At 44.9% G+C, this 22,159-nt stretch overlaps 1 protein-coding gene across 1 annotated transcript in view; it reads right to left on the bottom strand.

Moving 5' to 3' along the window:
- Window positions 1-14,183: 14,183 nt before the first annotated feature.
- dnajc5b (DnaJ (Hsp40) homolog, subfamily C, member 5 beta) overlaps window positions 14,184-22,159 on the bottom strand; it is a 54,178-nt gene continuing 46,202 nt past the window's right edge. Inside the window, exon 4 of the mRNA XM_085993060.1 lies at window positions 14,184-17,208. Within this exon, the coding sequence (XP_085849186.1) occupies window positions 17,114-17,208 (95 nt within the window). The 3' untranslated portion in view covers window positions 14,184-17,113. The remainder of the gene's footprint in view (window positions 17,209-22,159) is intronic.

Below are 22,159 nucleotides of genomic sequence, written 5' to 3'. Positions count from 1 at the left end.
CCCCCTGCTCGGAGGGACCTTCCTCCTCCCGGTCCTCCTCCTCATCCAGGGGGTCGCGCCTTCTTTTTAGCACGGAGGGAGCGAGGGAGACCTCCATGTCTGCAAAGGCCTCCTCCTCGACTCCCTCCGGCGGAGCAGGTTTGTCGGGTTCCTCGGGCCCGAGCCCGGCCGCAGGTATTGGCATTACCGCTGCGGCGGTTGCGGCCACAGGCTCGGGCACGGGGCCCCTCCCGCTCACATCTGCCCTGATCAACTCCGCGAGGAGCGCGGGTGTAAGGGGCTCAAGGGGCAAGGGCTCACCATCCACGGGGGGACCTGCCCTAAGGTGCTTCTTTTTTTCCCGCGCCTTCTTTCCGGCCGGACACGCTCCCTCCCCCCCGCCGGAGGCCTTGGTGGCATCGGCCCCCGACGTCAACCGCGCATCAGACGTACTTGACGCGCGGGCAGATCCGGGGGGGAAGGGCGGCGGCGGCAGCGCCAGCCTCGGCCGCACGAGATGATCCGGCGGCCTTGGAGGCAGGGCAGTTCCTCCTGATGTGCCCCACCTCCCTGCAGGCATGGCACCTCACACCGTCCGACGTCCAAAAGGCGCGGTAGGCGGTCCCCTCGTGGAGGACGACGAACGCCCCTTCAGTGTCCTCCTCCCGCGCCAGCTGGATAAACAGCTGGCGCCGGAAGGAGAAGACGTGGCGAAGGCTGGCCTCCCGGAAGCCGAGCGGGATGGGCGTGATCCCCGACCTCACCTCCCCAAGTTGTCGCAAATGGGGAAGGAGGAGCTCACCAGGAACATAGGGCGGGACGTTGGAAATAATGATCCTCTGCGCGGTGGCCTCGAGAGGATCCACCGGCAGGAAGGTCCCGCCCACGGTGAGCACCTTGGCGACAGCCAGGGACACCGCCCGCTCCGACCCCAGGAAGAACACAGCCTTCCCATACATTTTCGAGGCCGCGACGATGGTTGAGGGGCCGACAACCCCAGCCATGGCCTTGACGCAGGCCTCGATGGTCATAGTGGGGTGAGTGTAGCTCTTCACCCCAAGCTTTTTTGTTATTAATCGAAAAGGTGACGGGGCAGCAGGAACAGCGGGAGCAGCTGTGGCTGTGGCTACCACTCTCGCATAGGTCCCGGCTGGCCCCGCCACCGGCGAAGATGCAGTCGCCATTCTGGGGTGCTTTTTTTAAGGGCTACACTCACCCCAAGTCACAGGCCTGAAGGTGTTAATGGCCTCGGTGTATATATATATTTTTTTGTCCTCTATTGAGCAGAGGGAGCTGATTAAAAATGAGGACACACCTCTCTCCCTATTGATTTAAATTGGGAGAGGAGCCCTCGCCCCTCTGCTCAATTGGCAATTAATAAAATAGATGAAACTAAGGTGCCTTAGAAAGACAGGCAGAGAGAGACAAAGAGAGAGAGAGAGGTGGGGAGGTGGGAAGGAGGGAGGCCGCAAAGGGCAGTGTTGCCACTCAGGATGGTGGGTGGGTGTAGGCAGGGTTGCACTCTCCGATGGAAAAAGTCTTTGGTGGTGGTGGTCTTCTGGCAGGGGGAGAAGACGTCTTCACCTGGAAAAGCTGGAGAAGCCCAGGCTTAGTCCTGCAACAGGTCTTAACGATGTAATTAAATTAAATTAAGGACTTCACCTTGGGCAGCTCCAAGCTCTCCCAGGGCAGGCAATAGAAGGGATGCTAATTAGTGGTGTGTGTGGCCTAGCTTTTAACAAGAGCACACACACTACACCCCTTGATGATCCGGCCTTGCTTCTTCTTTTCTCCCCCCACCTAAAATACAAAGTCTTGGGAGAGTGCCCCAAATAACACCCACCTGTAGATGTTCCGGATGAAGTTTTCTTCCCTCCTTTCAAGCAGTTGGTTTCTCTCCCCTCTCTCCCTCTCCTGAAGTGGAGGCCAATTTGGGGAGGCAGTGATAGAAAGGCCTCTCCCCTGGTTGATGTTGATGTAGGCCTCCTTTCTCCTTCTCCTCCTCTGTCCTCTCTCTCCAGGCACCTCAGTTGATGTAATGATGGTGGAGTTGGTGGTGGTGGTCCAACGTTCTCCTCCTCTTCCTGGTCAGGGGACCACCACTTTAATCCACTCTCCAAAGTCTGGCTGCTCCCTCTGCTCGTGCTTGCAGCTGAACAGAGGGTAACTTAAGACTGAAGTACAGAAGCCTGCTATGGCTTTATATACAGGGGTGGTCACTGCCGGTACTGCAGTATAGAATCAGTTCTTCTCTTAAAGGTACATACACAACAATAACCAGGGAAAGCGTAGAGCCCATTAGGGAGTGGCAATCTGTGTGTAGAGCTGGAAGATGTAGGTGAGGTTTTAAATGAATGTTTTGCATCTGTGTTCACTATGGAGAAGGACGATGTAGGCATAGAAACCAGACAGGGGGAGGTACTAGCAGTTTTAGTGGGCTTAAAAGTGGATAAATTCCCAGGCCCAGACGAGATGTATCCCAGGCTGCTGTGTGAGGCAAGGGAGGAGATTGCAGGGGCTTTGACACAAATTTTCAGAACCTCTCTGGCCACAGGGGAGGTGCCAGAGGACTGGAGGACAGCTAACGTAGTGCCATTATTCATGAAGTCCCGCATGGGAGACTGGTCAAGAAGGTAAGAGCCCATGGGATCCAGGGCAGTTTAGCACATTGGATCCAAAATTGGCTTTGTGGCAGGAGGCAGAGGGTGATAGTCAAAGGTTGTTTTTGTGACTGGAAGCCTGTGTCCAGTGGTGTACCGCAGGGATCGGTGCTGGGTCCTTTGCTGTTTGTAGTGTACATTAATGATTTAGATATGAATGCAGGAGGTATGATCAGTAAGTTCGCAGATGACATGAAAATTGGTGGAGTGGTAAATAGCGAGGAGGGAAGCCTCAGGCTACAGGACGATATAGACGGGTTGGTCAGATGGGCAGAACAGTGGCAAATGGAATTTAACCCTGAAAAGTGTGAGGTGATGCATTTTGGGAGGACTAACAAGGCAAGGGAATACACAATGAATGGTAGGACCCTAGGAAAGACAGGATCAGAGGGACCTTGGTGTGCATGTACATAGATCCCTGAAGGCAGCAGGACAGGTAGATAAGGTGGTTAAAAAGGCATATGGGATACTTGCCTTCATTAGCCGAGGCATAGAATATAAGAGCAGGGAGGTTATGATGGAGCTGTACAAAACGCTAGTTAGGCCACAGCTGGAATACTGTGTGCAGTTCTGGTCGCCACACTATAGGAAGGATGTGATTGCATTGGAGAGGGTGCAGAGGAGATTCACCAGGACGTTACCTGGGCTGGAGCGCTTCAGCTATGAGGAGAGGCTGGACAGGCTGGGGTTGTTTTCCTTGGAGCAGAGAAGGCTGAGGGGGGACCTGATTGAGGTGTACAAAATTATGAGGGGCATAGATAGGATAGATAGAAAGGAACTTTTCCCCTTAGTAGAGGGGTCAATAACCAGGGGGCATAGTTTCAAGGTAAGGGGCAGGAGGTTTAGAGGGAATTTGAGAAAAAACTTTTTCACCCAGAGGGTGGTTGGAATCTGGAACTCACTGCCTGAAAGGGGGGTAGAGGCAGGAACCCTCACAACATTCAAGAAGCATTTAGATGAGCACTTGAAACGCCATAGCATACAAGGCTACGGACCAAATGCTGGAAAATGGGATTAGAATAGACAGGGCTTGATGGCCGGTGCAGACACGAAGGGCTGAAGGGCCTCTTTCTGTGCTGTATAACTCTATGACTCTAAAAAGCAGTATGAGTCAGGCAGGATTCAAACCTGCTGGCTATTTCCAGCATTTTCTGTTTTTATTTCTGATTTCCAGCATCTGCAGTACAGTATTTTGCTTTTGCATGGCAAGCTACTGCCTTGTTTCATTGCAATATGATTGTTATTTCTGTATATTTGCTGAGATACTAATTAATTATATTGAAATTACAACACAGAAACACTGGGCCCAACCAGTCTGTGTTGGAGTTTAGCAGTAGTTCTAATCACATATGCCCATCCTGTTCTCATATCCCTTTATTCATTTTTCCTTCAACCACCTAACTCTATCTGACCTATTCTTAAATGGGGAGAGATAGTACTGCATGTCATCAACATACATGCCTTCAGATGATATTGCCAAAGGGTGTGCAGGGTTGCGGGGGCGGGGGGTGGTGGGGGGGTGGATAAAGGATCCTGGGGTACACAGATTTGACCATGTAGATAGGAGAGGAGAAGCTGTGGCAGGGTTGTGATAGTTATGATGGCCGCAAGATACAGCGGTGCCATAGAAGGGATTGCAAAGAAGTTTGAGCAATTTGAGGAATAAAAACTCCATGGAAAAAGTGGTACAACAGTGGCTAACTAAAGAAGTTAAGGATAGTATTAGATTAAAAGAGGCTTACAATGTTGCCAAAAAGAGTAGTAAGCCTGAGGATTGGGGGGGGGTTGACCAAGAAATTGCTAAAGAGGGAGAAAATAGAATATAAGAGTAAACTAGCAAAAAATATAAAAACAGATTGTAAGAGCTTCTACAAGTATGCAAAAAGGAAAAGATTAGTGAATGTAAACATGGGTCCCTTAGAGGCAGAGACAGGAGAAATTATAATGGGGAATAAGGAAATCTCAGAGACGTCAAACAAATATTTTGTATCTGTCTTCACAGTAGAAGACACAAAAAACATACAATAGTGGGGAACCAAGGGTTTAATGAGAGTAAGGGATTTAAAGTAATTCATATTAGTAAAGAAAAAGTACTAGAGAAATTAATGAGACTAAAAGCCCATAAATCCCCTGGATCTAGTGGCCTAGGGTTTTAAAAGAGGTGGCTGCAGAGATAGTGGCTGCATTGGTTTTGCTCTTTCAAAATTCCCTAGATTCTAGAACCGTCCCCGTGGATTGGAAGGTAGCAAATGTAACCCCGCTATTCAAAAAAGGAGGGAGAGAGAAAACTGGGAGCTATAGGTCAGTTAGCCTGATACCAGTAGTAGGGAAAATGCTAGAATCTATCATTAGGGATGTGGTAACAGGGCACTTAGAAAATCATAACTCGATTAGGCGGAGTCAAAATGGTTTTATGAAAGGGAAATCGTGTTTGACAAATCTATTAGTTTTTTGAGGGTGTAACTAGCAGGGTAGATAAGGGGGAACCAGTGGCTGTAGTATATTTGGATTTTCAAAAGGCATTAGATAAGGTGCCACACTAGAGGTTGTGTGCAGCATCCTCTGAGGAGTCCTCCTGCTCTTCTTCCTGGACAGTAGGGAGGGGGGCTCTTGATGGTCCTGTGGGAGAGTAAAGACATGAGTTAGACATGTGATATGTACATTGCAGACACATCCCAATGTGTACATGATGAGTGTGATAAAAATAATAACTTCCGGGAAGTTATGTCATCACTTCCTGTGAACTGTGAACTATGAACTATGAACTGTGTACATACCTCACTTCCTGTCATGTGTCACTTCCTGTTGGACTGGTATAAATACTGGTCTGTTCAGTATTGTAAGAGGCTTCTACCAGAGGCATGGTAAAGACCTCTCTTGTATATAGTGTGTTTTTAAGTTACTTAAAGCTTACTTTAAAGTTACTTGATGGTAAGCCTCCTTTTTCTTACATCAATTTAAGTAACTTAGTATTTACACTCACGAATACTAGACCTTCGGACAAACTCGGAATTAAGGATCCAGGGAACCACCCATCATGGAGAAAATCCTTAGACCTATTCGTCTGGACTTGGACCCGAATGCACCAGCAGCTGGCAGGGTATGGAAGCATTGGTACCGTACTTTTGAGAATTTTCTGGATGAATGTGAAGCGGATGCTCCTGCTAGATTGAAGATACTTATCAATTATGTGACCCCAAAAGTGTTCGAATATGTTGATGAATGGGATAATTACGATGAGGTGATTCGGGCACTTAAGAAACTGTATGCCAAGACCCCAAATGAGGTCTATGCTAGACATCTACTGGCCACAGCCCGACAAGGGCCAGGGGAATCAATTGACGAATTCCTGCAAGAACTTCGCAGGCTCAGCATAGATTGTAACTTTCAGGCAGCCTCAGCTGAGCTGTACCGCCAAGAAATGATTCGTGATGCTTTCATCTGCGGGATTGCCTCTCCATTTATACGCCAGCGTCTACTAGAAAGTAAAACACTTGAGCTACAAAAAGCTTTTGACCTAGCTTGTTCACTGGATTTGGCAAAGAGAAATGCAGACCTCTATCAGCTGCCCAGATCTCGATCTGCTGCTGTAGCTGCAACCAGACAATTCAAGCGGTCTCAGGTGAACCCTATCATGGGGGAATCTAATTCTGATAATTCTGATGAAGAAGAGGAGGACGACCCCACTTTAGCAGCCTCTTGGCAATCTAGGAAGGAATGCTTCTTTTGTGGAGATGCTTTTCACCCTAGGAAAACCTGCCCTGCTCGCAATGCAATCTGCAGTTATTGCGGGAAAAAAGGACACTTTGCTAAAGTTTGCCTATCAAGGGCCTCTACGAGGGCCAATCCAGCTAAGGCCTACCGAACTGCCCCAATTAGGGCCTATCAAGATGCTCCAGCTAGGACCTATCAAGCTTCCTCTCGAGCTCTCTCCCGAAGAAGCACACCAAGAGTTTTAGCCACTCTCTGTGCAACGACACCAATTACAGCTGCTTGCCCACAGAACCTGTCTCATGCTGCCACAAAAATTTCAATTAAAGGGCATACCTTAGATGCCTTAATTGACTCAGGAAGTACTGATAGTTTCATTAAGGAACAGATTGTTGCGAAATTGAAACTACATGTCTTCCCATCGGACCAGGCAATTGCGATGGCCCAGTCATCACTTAATACCAGAATCTCCGGCTTTTGTGTTGTTGATATGACACTTCATGGTCGTATGTATCCCTCCACCCAACTTTCGGTGCTCAAGGACTTATGTAGTGATCTCCTCTTAGGACTGGACTTCCAAAAACAGCATAAGAAACTCACCATTGAGTTTGGTGGATCCAAACCCGGACTTACTATTTCTAATATACCGTCTAAATTACCATTTTGTGCATTATCAGCAGCTTCACTTGATGAACCCTCATTATTTGCCAGTATTCCGCCTCAATGCCAACCGATAATAACGAAATCGCGGCGCTTTAATCAGGAAGACCAATCTTTTATTGCGGCTGAAATCTCTCGACTTCTAGCAGAGGATATCATTGAACCATGTTCGTCGCCCTGGCGGGCTCAAGTCGTCATTGTCAAGAACCCTCTAAAACCTCACAAACAGCGACTATGCATCGATTATTCGCAAACCATCAATCAATATACCGACTTGGACGCCTACCCATTGCCACGCATTGATGATATGGTTAATAAACTGGCCGAATACAAAGTGTTCTCAACTTACGATTTAAAAAGTGCCTATCATCAGTTACCCTTGAAGGTCTCAGATAAGCAGTACACAGCCTTTGAGGCTAATGGACGGCTGTACCAATTTCGTCGCCTCCCATTCGGGGTTACTAATGGAGTGGCTGTCTTTCAACGGGCAATGGATGGCCTGGTTAAGCAGGAAAACCTAAGGGACACTTTTCCCTATCTTGATAACATTACCATTGCAGGTCACGATCAACAGGAACACGACTCCAACCTCCAAAAATTTCGGGATGCCCTCCATCGCCGTAATTTGACCCTGAATGAATCCAAATCTGTTGAGTCGCAACCGACCATCAACATCCTTGGCTACTGCGTAGGCAATGGTATCATTAAGCCAGACCCAGAAAGACTTCGCCCGCTCCAAGAGCTCCCGTCACCTAAGAATCCGGCTTCTTTACATCGGGCTCTCGGTCTGTTTGCATACTACGCTAAATGGATTCCTCATTTTTCGGACAAAATCCAACCCTTGCTGCATGCTAGATCATTTCCACTGGGAACAGCGGCTGTTGCAGCCTTTAACCTTCTCAAAAAACAGTTGGAGAAAGCGGCTCTTCACTCCATTGATGAGAATCTCCCTTTCGTGGTTGAATGTGATGCCTCGGAGGTGGCGATCTCGGCTACTCTGAATCAGGAAGGTCGTCCTGTAGCATTTATGTCCAGGACCTTACAAGGTGCCGAGCTACATTATCCTCTGGTTGAGAAAGAAGCCACAGCCATCATAGAGGCAGTACGGAAGTGGAACCATTTTCTAGCTCGCCAGCACTTTACATTGATCACGGACCAACGATCAGTCGCCTTCATGCTCGATAATCGAAAACGAACCAAAATTAAGAATAATAAAATACAACTTTGGAGGATGGAACTGGCCTCTTTTGGTTATACCATTTTCTATCGGCCTGGCAAGGAGAATGTGGCCCCGGACACCCTCACACGGGCATTCTGCTCCACTATGTCATCCTCCACCCTCATGGATGTCCACAATGGTTTGTGCCATCCTGGCGTTACGCGCATGCTACATTTCGTACGATCACGGAATCTCCCTTTTTCCACTGGAGATGTAAAGAAAATATGCTCAGAATGCCGGCTTTGTGCGGAATTAAAACCTCAGTTCTTCCGCCCCTCAGATGGTATACTCATACATGCAACCCAACCGATGCAACGACTTAGCATCGATTTTAAGGGCCCAGTGCCCTCTTCAACTCGGAGCACATATTTGCTCGCCATGATCGACGAATATTCACGTTTTCCATTTGCCTTCCCCTGCTCCAATATGCTGGCGTCCACAGTAATCTGCTGCCTTGAGCAGGTATTTTCTCTCTGTGGCATGCCGGCTTATATTCACTCAGATCGGGGTCCATCCTTTATGTCGAGGGAACTCAAGGACTACCTCTCAGAACGGGGAATTGCTACAAGCAAAACAACACCATACCATCCCATCGGAAATGGGCAGGTAGAGAGGTATAACGGTATCATCTGGAATTCCGTACGTCTCGCTTTAAGATCTCGGGGCCTACCAGACCAGCAATGGGAAACAGTGCTTCCGGATGCATTGCACTCTATACGGTCCCTGCTTTCTACAGCCACAAATACTACACCTCATGAGCGGTTCTTTGGATTCCAGCGTCGCTCATCTCATGGGACATCACTCCCGTCATGGCTAACTACTCCTGGACCTGTATTACTCCGAAGATACGTTCGGACGTCTAAAAATGACCCTCTTGTAGACGAGGTCGAACTAACCGATGCCAACCCCACCTATGCAAACATACGATATTCCGACGGCCGAGAATCTACCGTATCATTACGGGATCTGGCTCCCTGCCCACCAGGACCTAGTGGGACATCGGGTGATGGCATTTCACCAGGAAACTCTTGGGACCTATCGGGTACCCCTCTCCAGGATCCTGATCGGACACCAACTAGCTTGGTGCCGGTAGAACCCCGTGCTCAAGGTTGCGACCCTCCCAGTACCACGCATGAAAGTACTGGTCTGCCACAGACCAGCTCTGCACCTCCCTCTGAACAGAGGCAGTCTGACTTTGAACCTATTGGGGCTCGTACTCGAAGCCATGATCTCCCCGACCCTTCACAGGGCAATCCAGGCCACACGGACTCTGGCCAATGGCCAACCGCATGTAAGCGGACCAGCGACCCTCTACGACGGGAATCCAAACGGGTGCGACTCTTCCTTGTTCGGCGGCTGCGGACCAAAAGGTGGACCACAGCCTCCTAAACCTGCAGGAGGGAAGAATGTGATAAAAATAATAACTTCCGGGAAGTTATGTCATCACTTCCTGTGAACTGTGAACTATGAACTATGAACTGTGTACATACCTCACTTCCTGTCATGTGTCACTTCCTGTTGGACTGGTATAAATACTGGTCTGTTCAGTATTGTAAGAGGCTTCTACCAGAGGCATGGTAAAGACCTCTCTTGTATATAGTGTGTTTTTAAGTTACTTAAAGCTTACTTTAAAGTTACTTGATGGTAAGCCTCCTTTTTCTTACATCAATGAGCATTCAATTTTTATTGACATCAGATGCCATATGTGTCATTCATGAAAGCCAAATAAGATGGATGGAGAAGCATTCTGTCACCAGGTTGTTCACCTGAGCCCATCTCTCCATCCCCCACTTCAAACTGTTCCACTAATCCCACAATGCCCAGAGCGGCCTCCTCAGCATTGGTCAGCTGTGATAAGGATGGTGGTCCTCCTCCTGTTCCCGCCCTCCCTCTTATTGTGGCCTATCTTTTCCTGCAATGAGGGAAAGAAGTGGAGTTTCAGTGAGAGTGATGGAATGCGTGTAAAGAATGGATAGGATAGATGTTTAGAGGGAGACTGTGAAGGATTGGGTTCCCATTATGGAGTTCCCTCCTTTTGAGTTGTTAGTTGTCATTGCATAACCTTGTGGGTGGGTGTGAGGGGTGTATAGTAAGATGGGGAAGTGATTCTGTGTATAGGGAGAGAGGGATGGGGGGTGGTGTAAGGAATGTTGGGTTGAGTTGTTAGGATGTGCAGGAGTAGGGTTACCAATGCAGAGTGATGGGGATGTTATGACAGGCACAGCAGAATTAAGGTAAGTGTGCTTTTATACTCACTTTTCCAGTGCACAGGAGATCATTGAACCTTTTCCTGCAGTGGACCCAGGAGCATCTGTACATGGACCTGGCATTGACCACCTCAGCTATTCACAGCCAGGCTGCCTTTGTCTGCTGAGGAGGTTTCCTTCTTCCATCAGCTGGGTATAGGACCACCCGACATCCTCTGACTCCTTCCACAAGAACATGGAGGGAGTCATCGTTGAAGCGGGGAGCTGCCTTTTGTTTCTCTGCAGACATCGTGCTGAGAAGCAGCAGAAATGACCTGAGATCTAATGGGGAAATGGCCCCTTAAATGCACCAGCTGCAATCACGTCAACAGAGCAGCTCAGCAGACCCACACCTTGTGATTGGGGCAGGTAACTCACACGGCGGGTTTAACTAGCCCAATTAATCAAAAATTGTATCAACAGGCCAGCTGGAGCCGGCAGTGGGACCGGAACCCGCCAACTACAGTTCCCGATGCCAACTCGCCTCCAAGAAGAAAATCGTGGCTATAATGGCTCTAAGAGTATTGAAATGTATAAAATTCTTAGAGAGCTTGACAGGGTAGATGCTAAGATGCTGTTTCCCCTGGCTGGAGAGTCTAGAACTTTGGGTCATAGGCCGCGATTTTGCGAGCGCTCAGAGGGCGGGTTTGGAGGCAGATCAGAGGTAAAATTCGATTTGATTGACGGCGGGTTCCGAATCCGCCATCAACCTGCCTCCAAACAGCTTTCCCAAGTGTTGGGTCCCCGATTTGCGAATGGATCCAACACCTAGCGGCGGGAAGCGGATTAAAGGCAATTACCTGCCTATTAACAGGTACTTGCCAGTAGCTTTCAGCCTGTTTTTGGATTTTCCCACTTCTGGGTTGGCTTTCCCGACATCCGGACACCACGCCAGGTAAGTGTGGCGTGTTCTGAGTCTGCTGTGATGTTTGTGGAATGAGTTTCAGAGCAAAGAAAATGTTGGATACTGCATTTTTAAAACATTTACAGATTTCTTTAGCTTACAATTTTAAATCCAACTATATGTCCAGTGCTACCTCATTGGGAGAACCTCTCTCACCAGTGACAGATCGCTTCTGTCATCTTACCTGCAGCTGCCATCTATTCCAGCATATGGAGGGAGTCATTGGAGAGCCTGGGTGCAAGAGGTCACCTTTGTGCAGTGATTGTCAGTGTTTTCAGCACCACAATGCTGTCAAACACTGAGAAATCAACTGTCAAAATAAAATTGTGCGAGGTCCCTTTAAGGAAACCAGCAGATGATGCGTCATCAATGATGTCATCAGACCTGCTTCGTGGTAATTGGCCGGCAAGCCCGCAGGGTGGGCTGAACAAGGTCAATCAAGGTAAAATCACGTATGTGGAGCGGATGCAGCTGGGGACGGGACTGGAAGCCGGAAACAAGCTGTCCTGCACCCAACCCGACAACAAAATCACGGCCATAGTCTCTGGATACACGTCGGCCATTTAGTAAAGCCTCCCGTAGTAAAGCTGAACAAGCATACCCTTCTACCCGTACCCCATAGAGAAATAATCTGGAGTCACAGAGATGGAAGGTGCAGGTTGGAGACATTTTTTTCTTTGTTCATGTGATGTGGGTGTCGCTGGCAAGGCCAGCATTTATTGCCCATCCCTAATTGCCCTTGAGAAGGTGGTGGTGAGCTGCCTTCTTGAACTGCAGAGGGCAGTTAAGAGCAAACCACATTGTTGTGGGTCTAGGGTCACATATAGGCTGACCAGGTAAGGACAGCAGATTTCCTTCCCAAAAGGACATTAGTGAAGCAAATGGGTTTTTACAACAAGCTTCATGGTCATCATTACTGACACTAGCTTTTTATTCCAGTTTTATTTAATTGCATTTAAATTCCCCAGTTGCTGTGGTGGGATTTGAACTCCTGTTTCATGGATCATTAGTCCAGGCCTCTGGATTACTCTCGGATTACTAATCCAGTAACATAATCACTATGCTACCGTACCCCATAGAGAAATAATCTGGAGTCATAGGGATGGAAGGTGCAGGTTGGAGAGAGTTGGTCAGATATGGTGGTGAAACTGTGGAGGGATTTGAAAATGAGGACAAGCACCTTGAAATAAATCACTGAGGATAGGGACCTAGTGAGCTTGACCAGGACAGGGATGATGAGTATAGGAGATTGTATAAGAGAGATCTTGGGCTCTGAAGTTCTGAATTAGTTGGAGTTTGTGAAGGTTGTAGGAGGGAAGGCCAGTGAAGAGAGCATTTGAAGTATCGATGAAGGTGTAGATTAGGATTTTGGTGGCAGAGAGACCTAGAGGCCCAAACGGGCAATGTTCCAGAGGTGGAAGGAGCATGTTCCACAAAGAGAAGTCACTTTTATTTGTGGCTTTTATTCACAAAGTAACTGTACCATTGGAGTTTGTAAGATAGCATAGACTGCAAGGGATATGGACAATACCAATGGTCACATGGACCAGCAAATGGGATCATATTTATATCATATCATCCCTGTTTGGAGAATCCTGCAAAGTGCAAACATTTCAGGCCCTCTTATTCTGCTGCCAGGTTTCCAGTGGGGAAGTAATGAAGGTGTTTGTCTTGGCGAACATCACAGCAGTGACCTGTTTGATTCATTGATGTTGCTGATGCCACTTTTGGTAACTTTGAATGAGCCTGCACTGTAAAAGTTCAGGGCTGTGATGACCTGAATGCCACTGGCAGTGCCATCCTCTAATGGTTATCCGTGGTGAAGCAGAATCGGTGAGGGCAGTCTTCCATAGACAGTTCCAGGTAATGATGTCTAGGTTTACACACATGATTGTGTGGGTAGGAGGAATGTAGGAAGTCTGCCTAGCATCAATTCTTTCATCCTCTTCTAAATAACACAAAATGAGAGGATGCCCCAAAGGAATTCACATATTCTAATTTTTAATTGGACTAATCAAAAATGTTTAAGTTTGGCCAATAAAATGCAAAACACAAACTGTACACCAGAAGTGCACATTAGTCATGATGCTCCAGCCATCATGAGTGTGGGGTAGGCTTGATTGACCATCTGGTCTTTTCTCTGCCTGTCATTTTTGTATGTTCATTGGAAAATCTACCCATTAGTGTCCACTTTAAGGAAGTCATCATGGGAAGAATACAACTGGTAGTCCTTGAAGGAATCACTTCCCACCAGTCCTGAACCAGGCTGACACATTTCATATGGGTGATCTGAGCTCAGTGCTTGCTGGAAAATTGGGAATTGCACTTATGCAGATATTAGCATATATTATATTGAAATGAAGCCTTCACACATTTTGTGCAAGGAAACAGATCAACAAAATGGATGAGGGCCCAGCAATATGAATCTCAACAGAATTACTCAGCCACACTCACCCATTCCAAGATGGCACCACTGGCTATGCAGAATGGAACATTGGCTCAGTGCGTGGTGCAAAATGACCTAAAAGAGGAGACATGAAAGCAAATTTTACAAATTTGCGTTCCCAGTGTAGAGTTTTGTGTGTCAGGATCTCATATTAAGAATATGAGATGGAAGTCAACAGGATCTATAGAATTTTCCATCCATTAATGTCAGAAAATTGTGAAGGGCCTAGTGATCTTCTCATCCAAATCCCAATATATGTGCCTGTTGCTTGAAGCTGTGAGCCGGGAAAGCAAATTCATAAAATCTGCTCTATAATATAACCAAAAAAGGTGTAGATATTGAAATATCAGACTTCCAGTCAGCATTCAGCAAGTGTAGGCCTTTGTTTAGAACAGTACACTTTTTAATAAGATACTGATTCTTTCACATAGGCAAATGTATACACAAAACATAAATATTAAATCATTTTTCTGATTGCAGACATTTTGCTAACACTTTCATCACTTTTTTCCATTTTTTATTTTGTTAAGCTCCAGTGCAACCATACACATTAAGTAGTTTTCTCGTTCAAATACTGTATTTTTTCTTTCCTTACAGTCTGAGTTTATATTCATTAGTCAAACAGAACAGAAAGAAAAATTTAGGTAAACATGAAATACAAAGATAAAAGAAATGTTGATTTGTCCTTTGTCATCCTCAGCTAGTTTAAGTAGTGCAAAAAGCTTAGCATGTTCTTTCACAGAGCTTACTAGTCTTTCCCACTTTTTTAATGCTCTGAATTCACAGCAAGCAGTGGATGGGATGGTAACCACATACTAATATCCACTAACAAATATTTAGTTATGTAGTATGCTTGCATATCTGAGAACTGTGCTTTATATTTTACATGTCAGAAAATTAATATTGTTTTCTTACATCTCCATTTGTTTCTCATTCGCACCACCTGTACTTTGTATCATATCGTGATGGGTAAATACCAAAGAAGTGAAGCCAAGTGGTCAGGCAAATACAGTGGCTAAAGGTAGCAACTTACCAACAGAGAACACCTGAAGCTGCCTGCAATATGAATTGGTCTAGTATTAAAATATCCAAAACTACAAATTCACACTTTCTTCACAATTGATTTAACTCCAATGGACAGACAGTATTCCCACAATGGACTGAACAAAGGAAAGGGGTTAACCAGGGCTTTGGTCTTTACAAGTGACAAGTTTTGCAAAATACAAGTAGCATCACACACAGATGTCTTGATGCATTAACTACAGCAATTTACAATACTGTTTAAAGAAAATAAGTAAACTACACAAATCAATTGCTAATTTTTAAACAATTCATTTTTTAAATAATATTGACAAAGATAACATCCCTTTGTGCAAAATCAATCTGTTTCATATTCTAAAATGAAACCTACATACAAGTTGTATCATATATTTGCCTTCAGAAAACCTTCCTGTAATTTATTTTTTTAAACATATTTGATGTTGCTACTTAACGATCTTTAGTTACACGAGAAGGATTGAAGATATAGAAGACAATATTCTTTATGTTTTTAAACAGGAAGTAATAGAATTGTCCAACAATCCAAAAAGTTATAAAGGGAGAGTTATGCACACACATGGTTACTCTGCTTCATGTTTAGAGGCAGAAACAAGCTGCATTTTCTGAATGCTTGAGGTGGGGAACCTCCCCTTCATCAGTACAATTTCAATGGACAGAAATTCCAGTATGTGCTGGTGGCGAGCAAGGTTTCTTGCTGCCTGGGATACATGAAAAATGGAGGCTAGTAAATTTCTGTACTAGTGACATCATGAATGACGAATTGCATTCAGAATTGTCTCGATGTAGGGTGCAACTGGAAAAGTTTCATTGTATGATAGGACGGGAAGCTTTACACTAAAGGGGTCATTCTACAACTTTGTGCTTCAGGTGGTTGTAACATCCGGCACAGTACAGGCTGAAATTTCTGATATGTGCTCTTCGGGTCAGTGGGTGTGAGGCTCCCCACCAGGAACACCAAGTTATTAAATTACTCTTTAAATGTCTGTTTCAAGACTTTCTTTAACCATCGATTATAAAGCAAGATACGTTGCGACTGAAAAATGTAAGTAAGCATAGAAATATCTCTTTACAAGATGTAGGATTGCATGATAATTCAATAGAATATGAATATATTTAAATCTAGTCCATGAAGGAGTGAAAAGCAGATGCATTTTAAGTCTGAGCACTGAATGAAGATGTTAACACCAAAATAAACTACAAAATTACAGTTTGCTCCTGAATTTACTGCAAGAATGCAGGGAATTACAACGTTTTCTATGGTTTTGAATATTTCTCTAATTCTATTGTACACAAAATTAGAAATTTATTCATTTTGGTTATTCGAGAAATGTGCATCTTATGAAAGCTATGAAAGGGAATCCAGTAATCAGAGAGCTGAAATGTAGATGACTGAACTGAGATTATGGTTGAGATAGGTCGGAAATACATTACAATCTCTGCTCCAAAGGCATATCAAATAATTCCTGTACTGCATCTGATCAAATCCTTTCAATTACATTTTTTTTGACCCGAGAAACCTTGCTAAAATCGCTAGCACAGTTCATGTGTACTTCAGAGAGCTTCTAAACTATAAATGATTGAAGTGCTGGTCTTACTCCTCCCTGTATTTGTCACCCAGTCCTTGTGTTACAGCTGTAACCAGATCAGTCAGCCTATTATTTTCAGAGGTGCAGTGCCAATATCCCAATCACAAAGAATGCAGTAGCAAGCAGCAAAACTACTACAATATTTAGTAGCAAAAGATTCATTTCTAACTTTCTTACTGTTGGGGCAATGAATAGTGGAAGGAAGGTGTTAGTTTTCATTCCCAGCCTCACGTTAGTTGGAGTCTATTTAATAAAATACATTTGCTTATCCAAAAAGGTGCAATTTGGTTACACAGTATACAAAATATATGACAATATATTTGAGAGGGAAAAGTATATTAAACACAATAGTCACCAGAAGTGTTTAAAATAATTGAATGCTTGTTTCCAGATGATGTTATAAGGTAAAGTGAGAAAAAACAGGGATTTGATTTTGAAGTGTTTAGAGCAACAAAGCAACACTGAACTCTGCTTATAGATAGGTTTTCAAACTGCTTTACAGTTGTGGGTACTTTTAAGTAATGTCAAGATTGGTAGTTGATGGCTTCATTTTCCAAATGAAAAAATGCAACCTCTCTCCATGACATGTCCACATTGTAAAGGTTGTCTGGAATTTCAGCTCAACTTCCTACTCTCTTAAATTCTACTGATCTGTGTTGTAGCTACGTCGACCATCGCCAATAAGTTGAGTTTTTTCATTTGCATTTGTAGGCTGAAGCACGATCGGAGTCTCTCCATCTGCAACAACAAAGCAACAAGTAGTAAGGAATCAGCGCATTAAAATGCTGTTTGGCTACGCCTCAACATATTGTTCTGAAGCCAAAAAATATACAATCTGATATCATTATATCAAACAAAGCTTTGGAAGAGCATACAACACCAATTTTTGATTTATTTACTGTAAGCTTCGCATTTGTTTCAGCAAAACCCAGTCCTTCTGATCAACCAGCAAATTGGTTATTTTTGTGTCCATTTTATGGTGCAACGATGTTGAATTTATGCCCCTTTGTTCCCAAAAACTGAACATTAATGATCCATAATTAATTAATTTCACCTCCTGGAAACAAGACCAAATGAAATTCTAGCAATAATTAATATTCTGTTGTTGATGTACATGATAAAAGTGGGTTTTCATTGTATTAAAACAAGTCATGCTTTCACTGTGCACTTAAATTATATACAATACAGAGAGTACTGCAAGTATTCAAGGGGTGATCTACTGTTAAACCATTGATAGAGTCTATTTCAGCAAGGGAGGCAGCTGAAGAAACATTCCCTGGGATTAGCCGCTGAGTGAACTGCATATGGTTGAATGGAATGTTGTTTCCTATTTTGGAAATTCCCACCTGTTTCAAAGTAAATGAAAATCAATTGTAGCTGTTATGTCTTCTAGCGCTCGTAGTGCTTTGTAAAGACACCTCTGGACTCGGTAGTTTGTAATTATAACTACTGTTTTATTTGAGTTGTAATGGCTGCCTGCCGCATGGTGCGGGGTGATATTTCCGAGTGCCCTGTGCAGCGCCTGCGCACTACTTTCCCAGCATCGTAGTGCTGCTACACTTGATTTGAGTGTTAGTACACTTGTACAATGTAGTCCCAACATAACTATGTAACATCCCTCTTTCCCAACAAAACTAATTACATCAATTTTTCTATTTTACAATGTTCCCAGTTGAATAACGTTAACAAAAATACAGAACGTGAGCTTTCTTTGCTCAATTTATATACAGATATTTGTCCATGTTGTTTTACTGTTCTGTGCGAATTATAATTGTCTTTATAATTATTCGCAATACCGCTCAGGTGGTTGTATGTTACTCCTCCATCTTGTGGACTTGGCTGTAACTATTTCTTTCTGCGGTGTTTTGGTGTGTTCATTTCTTGTTGCCGGTGCTGTCATGTTTGGCTCTGGAGAGTGCATGTTTGCAGTTGTTGTATTTGAGGTGTTTGTTTCTGGCGTTATATTGTTTTCCGTGTCTGGTACCCTAACTGCTGTTAATGTTGTCCGCTGTTTGACAGCTTCAGGTGAGGGTCTGATATGGATCCTGTTTTGCCTGTATTGGTTTCCAGGTTCTGTCTCTACCAAGTAAGATCTTGGAATATCAGCTTTTCCAATAACCTTGGCTGGACTCCATGTTCTCAACAACGGATCTTGTATATGCACTGATTGCCCATTTAGCAGCTCCGGTAGTGGTTTTGCATGCTTGTTATAGTGTGTGCTCCCCGTAGCTTGTGTTTCCATCAGCTTCTGCCGAATGTCCTCTTGGTCCTGGGGAGGATATATCTTTGCTGGTAGAGTTGTTTTGTATTTTCTACCGTTTAGTAGTTCTGCTGGTGATTTCGAGTCTGCTCTCAAAGGTGTCGATCTGATTGCCAAAAGGGCGAGGTCTTGGTCTTCTCCCATCTCCTTGCTTTTAATGAGAGCTCTTTTGACTGTTTGGATCTGTCTTTCAATAAATCCATGTTCCCTTGGGTAATGTGGGGATGAGGTAATTATTTTAAATCCGTATTTTCCAGCCAGTGCTCTGAATTCGCTGGAGGTGAATTGTGTCCCATTGTCGCAGATGACCTTCTCTGGGATGCCCTGTTCTGCGAATAAGTTTTTCGCAATTTTTGTGATTGTTGTGGCTCTCATGTCGTTTATCCTTCTGACAAAAGGAAATTTTGAGTAGTAGTCTGCTACTATGATGTACCACTCCTGGTTGCACAGGAACAGATCTGTTCCGACTGTGTGCCATGGTCTCGGGGGTACTTCCATTTGAATCATCTCCTCCTTCTGCTGTGTGTTTCGGTATTTCTGGCATATGCAGCATGTGGAGACCACTTGTTCTATGCTTTTGTACATGCCTATCCAGTACACAGCTGATCTGGCTCTTAGTTTACATTTCTCCATCCCCATATGGCCTTGGTGTATTAAGCGGAGAAGTTCCATTTACATCGTTTTTGGTATTATGATTCTTGAGCCAGCAAGGAGAACACCGTCCTCCGAGATGTTGTCTCTGATCGTCCAATACTGTCGGATTTGGTTTTGGACCTGCTGGATCTTCTCCGGCCACCCCTGTATTACCTGTTTCATGAGTAGTAGCAACTCCTCTTCTTTACCAGTCTCCTCTTGAATTTGGCCAAGCTTTGTGGGAGTAACATTTACGAGGTGGTGTATTTTTACTGTCAGGCCCTTCATCTCATGTTTTTCGTGTGGTGACAATCGAGGCAATGCATCTGCCAGTGCCATTTCTTTTCCTGGCCGGTATTTTAATTCGAAGTCGTAACTTTGGAGTCTTAACAGTAACCTTTGCAGTCTTGCTGGGGCCTTGCTTAGCTTTTTCTTGTAAATTTGTTAGAGTGGATGATGGTCACTCTCCACCTCGAATTTTCTTCCGTATAAGTAGGTGTGGAACTTTCGCATCCGTATACTACTGTCAATAGCTCTCTTTCGATGTTTGCGTATCTTGTCTCTGTTGATGTCAATGCTTTCGATGCGAAAGCTATTGGTTTTCCTTCCTGCACGAGGGCTGCCCCTAGCCCCCTGGTAGAGGCATCTACCTGTAGGGTGACAGGTTTTTTTCTATCATAATAAGACAGGCTGGTTTCTTCACATAATAATTCCTTTAGGTGTTTGAAGTTCCTCTCATGGGATTCTGACCATTGGTATTCGGTGTCTTCTTTTAGTAATTCTCTTAGGTTCGCAGTGTAGTCTGACATGTTTGGGATGAAAGAGCTCATATACTGGACCAAGCCGAGGTAGCGTCTCAGCTCCTTCTTGTCGTTTGGAGGTTTCATCTCTGCTATCGCCTCGACCTTTTCGGGATTACGCTTGACACCCTCCAGTGTGTAGATCATGCCAAAAAATTTGCATTTCGTACTTTTAACGATGCACTTCTCGGCATTCAGCTTGATGCCAGCCATTCTGGTGCGCTCCATGGCCTCATGCAAGTGCACGTCGTGGTCTCTTTCATTTGTTCCGTAAACTTGGATGTCATCAGCGATTCCAATGGCTCCTTCACAGCCTTTGTATGTTTCATCGATCTTTTGTTGGAAGATGTCTTGGCTGACTTTCAACCCGAATGGCAGCCGCAGGAATTTATAACGCCCCAATGGTGTATTAAAAGTCGTCAGGTTAGTTGATTCTTCATCCAGTTTTACGTTCCAGTAGCCATTTCTGGCATCCAGTTTGGAGAAGACTTTGGCTCCTGCCAGTGCTGGTGTGATTTCTTCTAATGTTGATGTGGGGTAGTGGTCCCGCTTTATTGCCTGGTTTAAGTCTTTGGGGTCCAGACAGATTCTGAGCCGCCCGTTCGGCTTTTCCCGTACCACAATCGAGTTTACCCAGTCTGTGGGTTCAGTGACCTTTGCGATTATTTCTTTCTCTTCCATTTCTTTTAGTTCAGTGTATAATTTTTCTTTTAGCTCGATGGGTATTTTTCTTGGAGCGTGGATGATGGGTTTTCCCTCTGGATCTATTGTTATATGGTACTTGAACTCCCCGAAGCATCCTACAGTGTCATCAAAACATTCTGGATACATGTCCATCAAATGTTTCGTGTCCATGATTTGTGGACGATTCTCCAGTGGGGTGTTGCTGTCGACTTTCAGTGATGTTTTTGTTAGTTCGTGGTTTACCGAGATTAACCCCAGCTTCTCGCAGCTGTTTAATCCCAGGATCGCCGGTCCCTCGGAGTCGGTCACATAGAACATGCAGTTGATGTTTCTGCTTTTGTGTGTTCCTTTTATATAGGTTGTTCCGAGTTGTCTGATCTCGCTCCCCCCATACGCTGTCAGCGTGACGTTGTTTGCTTTTAAACATCCTCTTTTCGGGTATCTATCTTCGCCCAAGTTTTCGGGGAAGATCCTCTGGTATAGCCTCAGTGGAAGGATGTTGCTCTGAGCTCCTGTGTCCAACTTTACTTTTAGATTGACGGTTGTGGGCTGTCCTTCGATCCTCTTTTTAACCTGGATGATAGTGTGCCATTCTTCCTTTGGGGTGCTTTCCGCTCTGGACGTTTCGTGTAAGAGAACCTTTATGGTTTCAATGTTCAGAGCTTTGTCGTACCCGCAGTCTTCGTCATCTTGCTCACCCATGGTATGGATTTTGTTTTTCTTTTGTTGGTTCTGCTGTCCACCTCTGCTTTTGGTGTGTAGCCCCTCTCTTTTAGCTCTGCACATCTTTTGCCAGTGGTTTGCTTTACCACATGTGTTGCAGCTTGTTCCATATGCTGGGCATTTTCTTCTGTCTGTGTAGTCGTGTTGTCTTCCGCATTTTCTACACGTATTCTTCCCGCTGTCATGTACTTGTTTTTGTGTGCTGTGCTTTTCGCGCACTGCATCTACTCTGTGATCCGGTTCAGGAGTTGTCCGCACGTCAGCCGTATGAGTATTCAGCGTTTTCATCTGTTGTTTTGTGGCTTCGTGAGCCCTCGCTGTATCTATGGCTTCTGATATTCCAAGCTTTTCTTTTCCTATTAGTTCTTTTTGCACTTCTGTATGTGCTGATCCCCATATTAGTTGGTCTACCAGCCTTTCTTTTAGTTCCGTAAACTTGCATTTGCTGGCTTCGTTTTTTAGTCTCGTCAGGAAATTGTCAGCCGTTTCACCAGGTTCCTGTCTTAAGCTTGGGAATTTATACCTGTGTATGCGGTGGTTTGATTTAGGCTCGAGATGGTTACTGAACTTTTCATAAATCTCCGTAGGG

The sequence above is a fragment of the Somniosus microcephalus genome, chromosome 7 (assembly GCF_052327205.1).
Source record: "Somniosus microcephalus isolate GS21.2 chromosome 7, FLI_Smic_1.0, whole genome shotgun sequence".
Lineage (NCBI taxonomy): Eukaryota > Metazoa > Chordata > Chondrichthyes > Squaliformes > Somniosidae > Somniosus > Somniosus microcephalus.
This window is presented reverse-complemented; position numbering and strand designations above follow the sequence as displayed.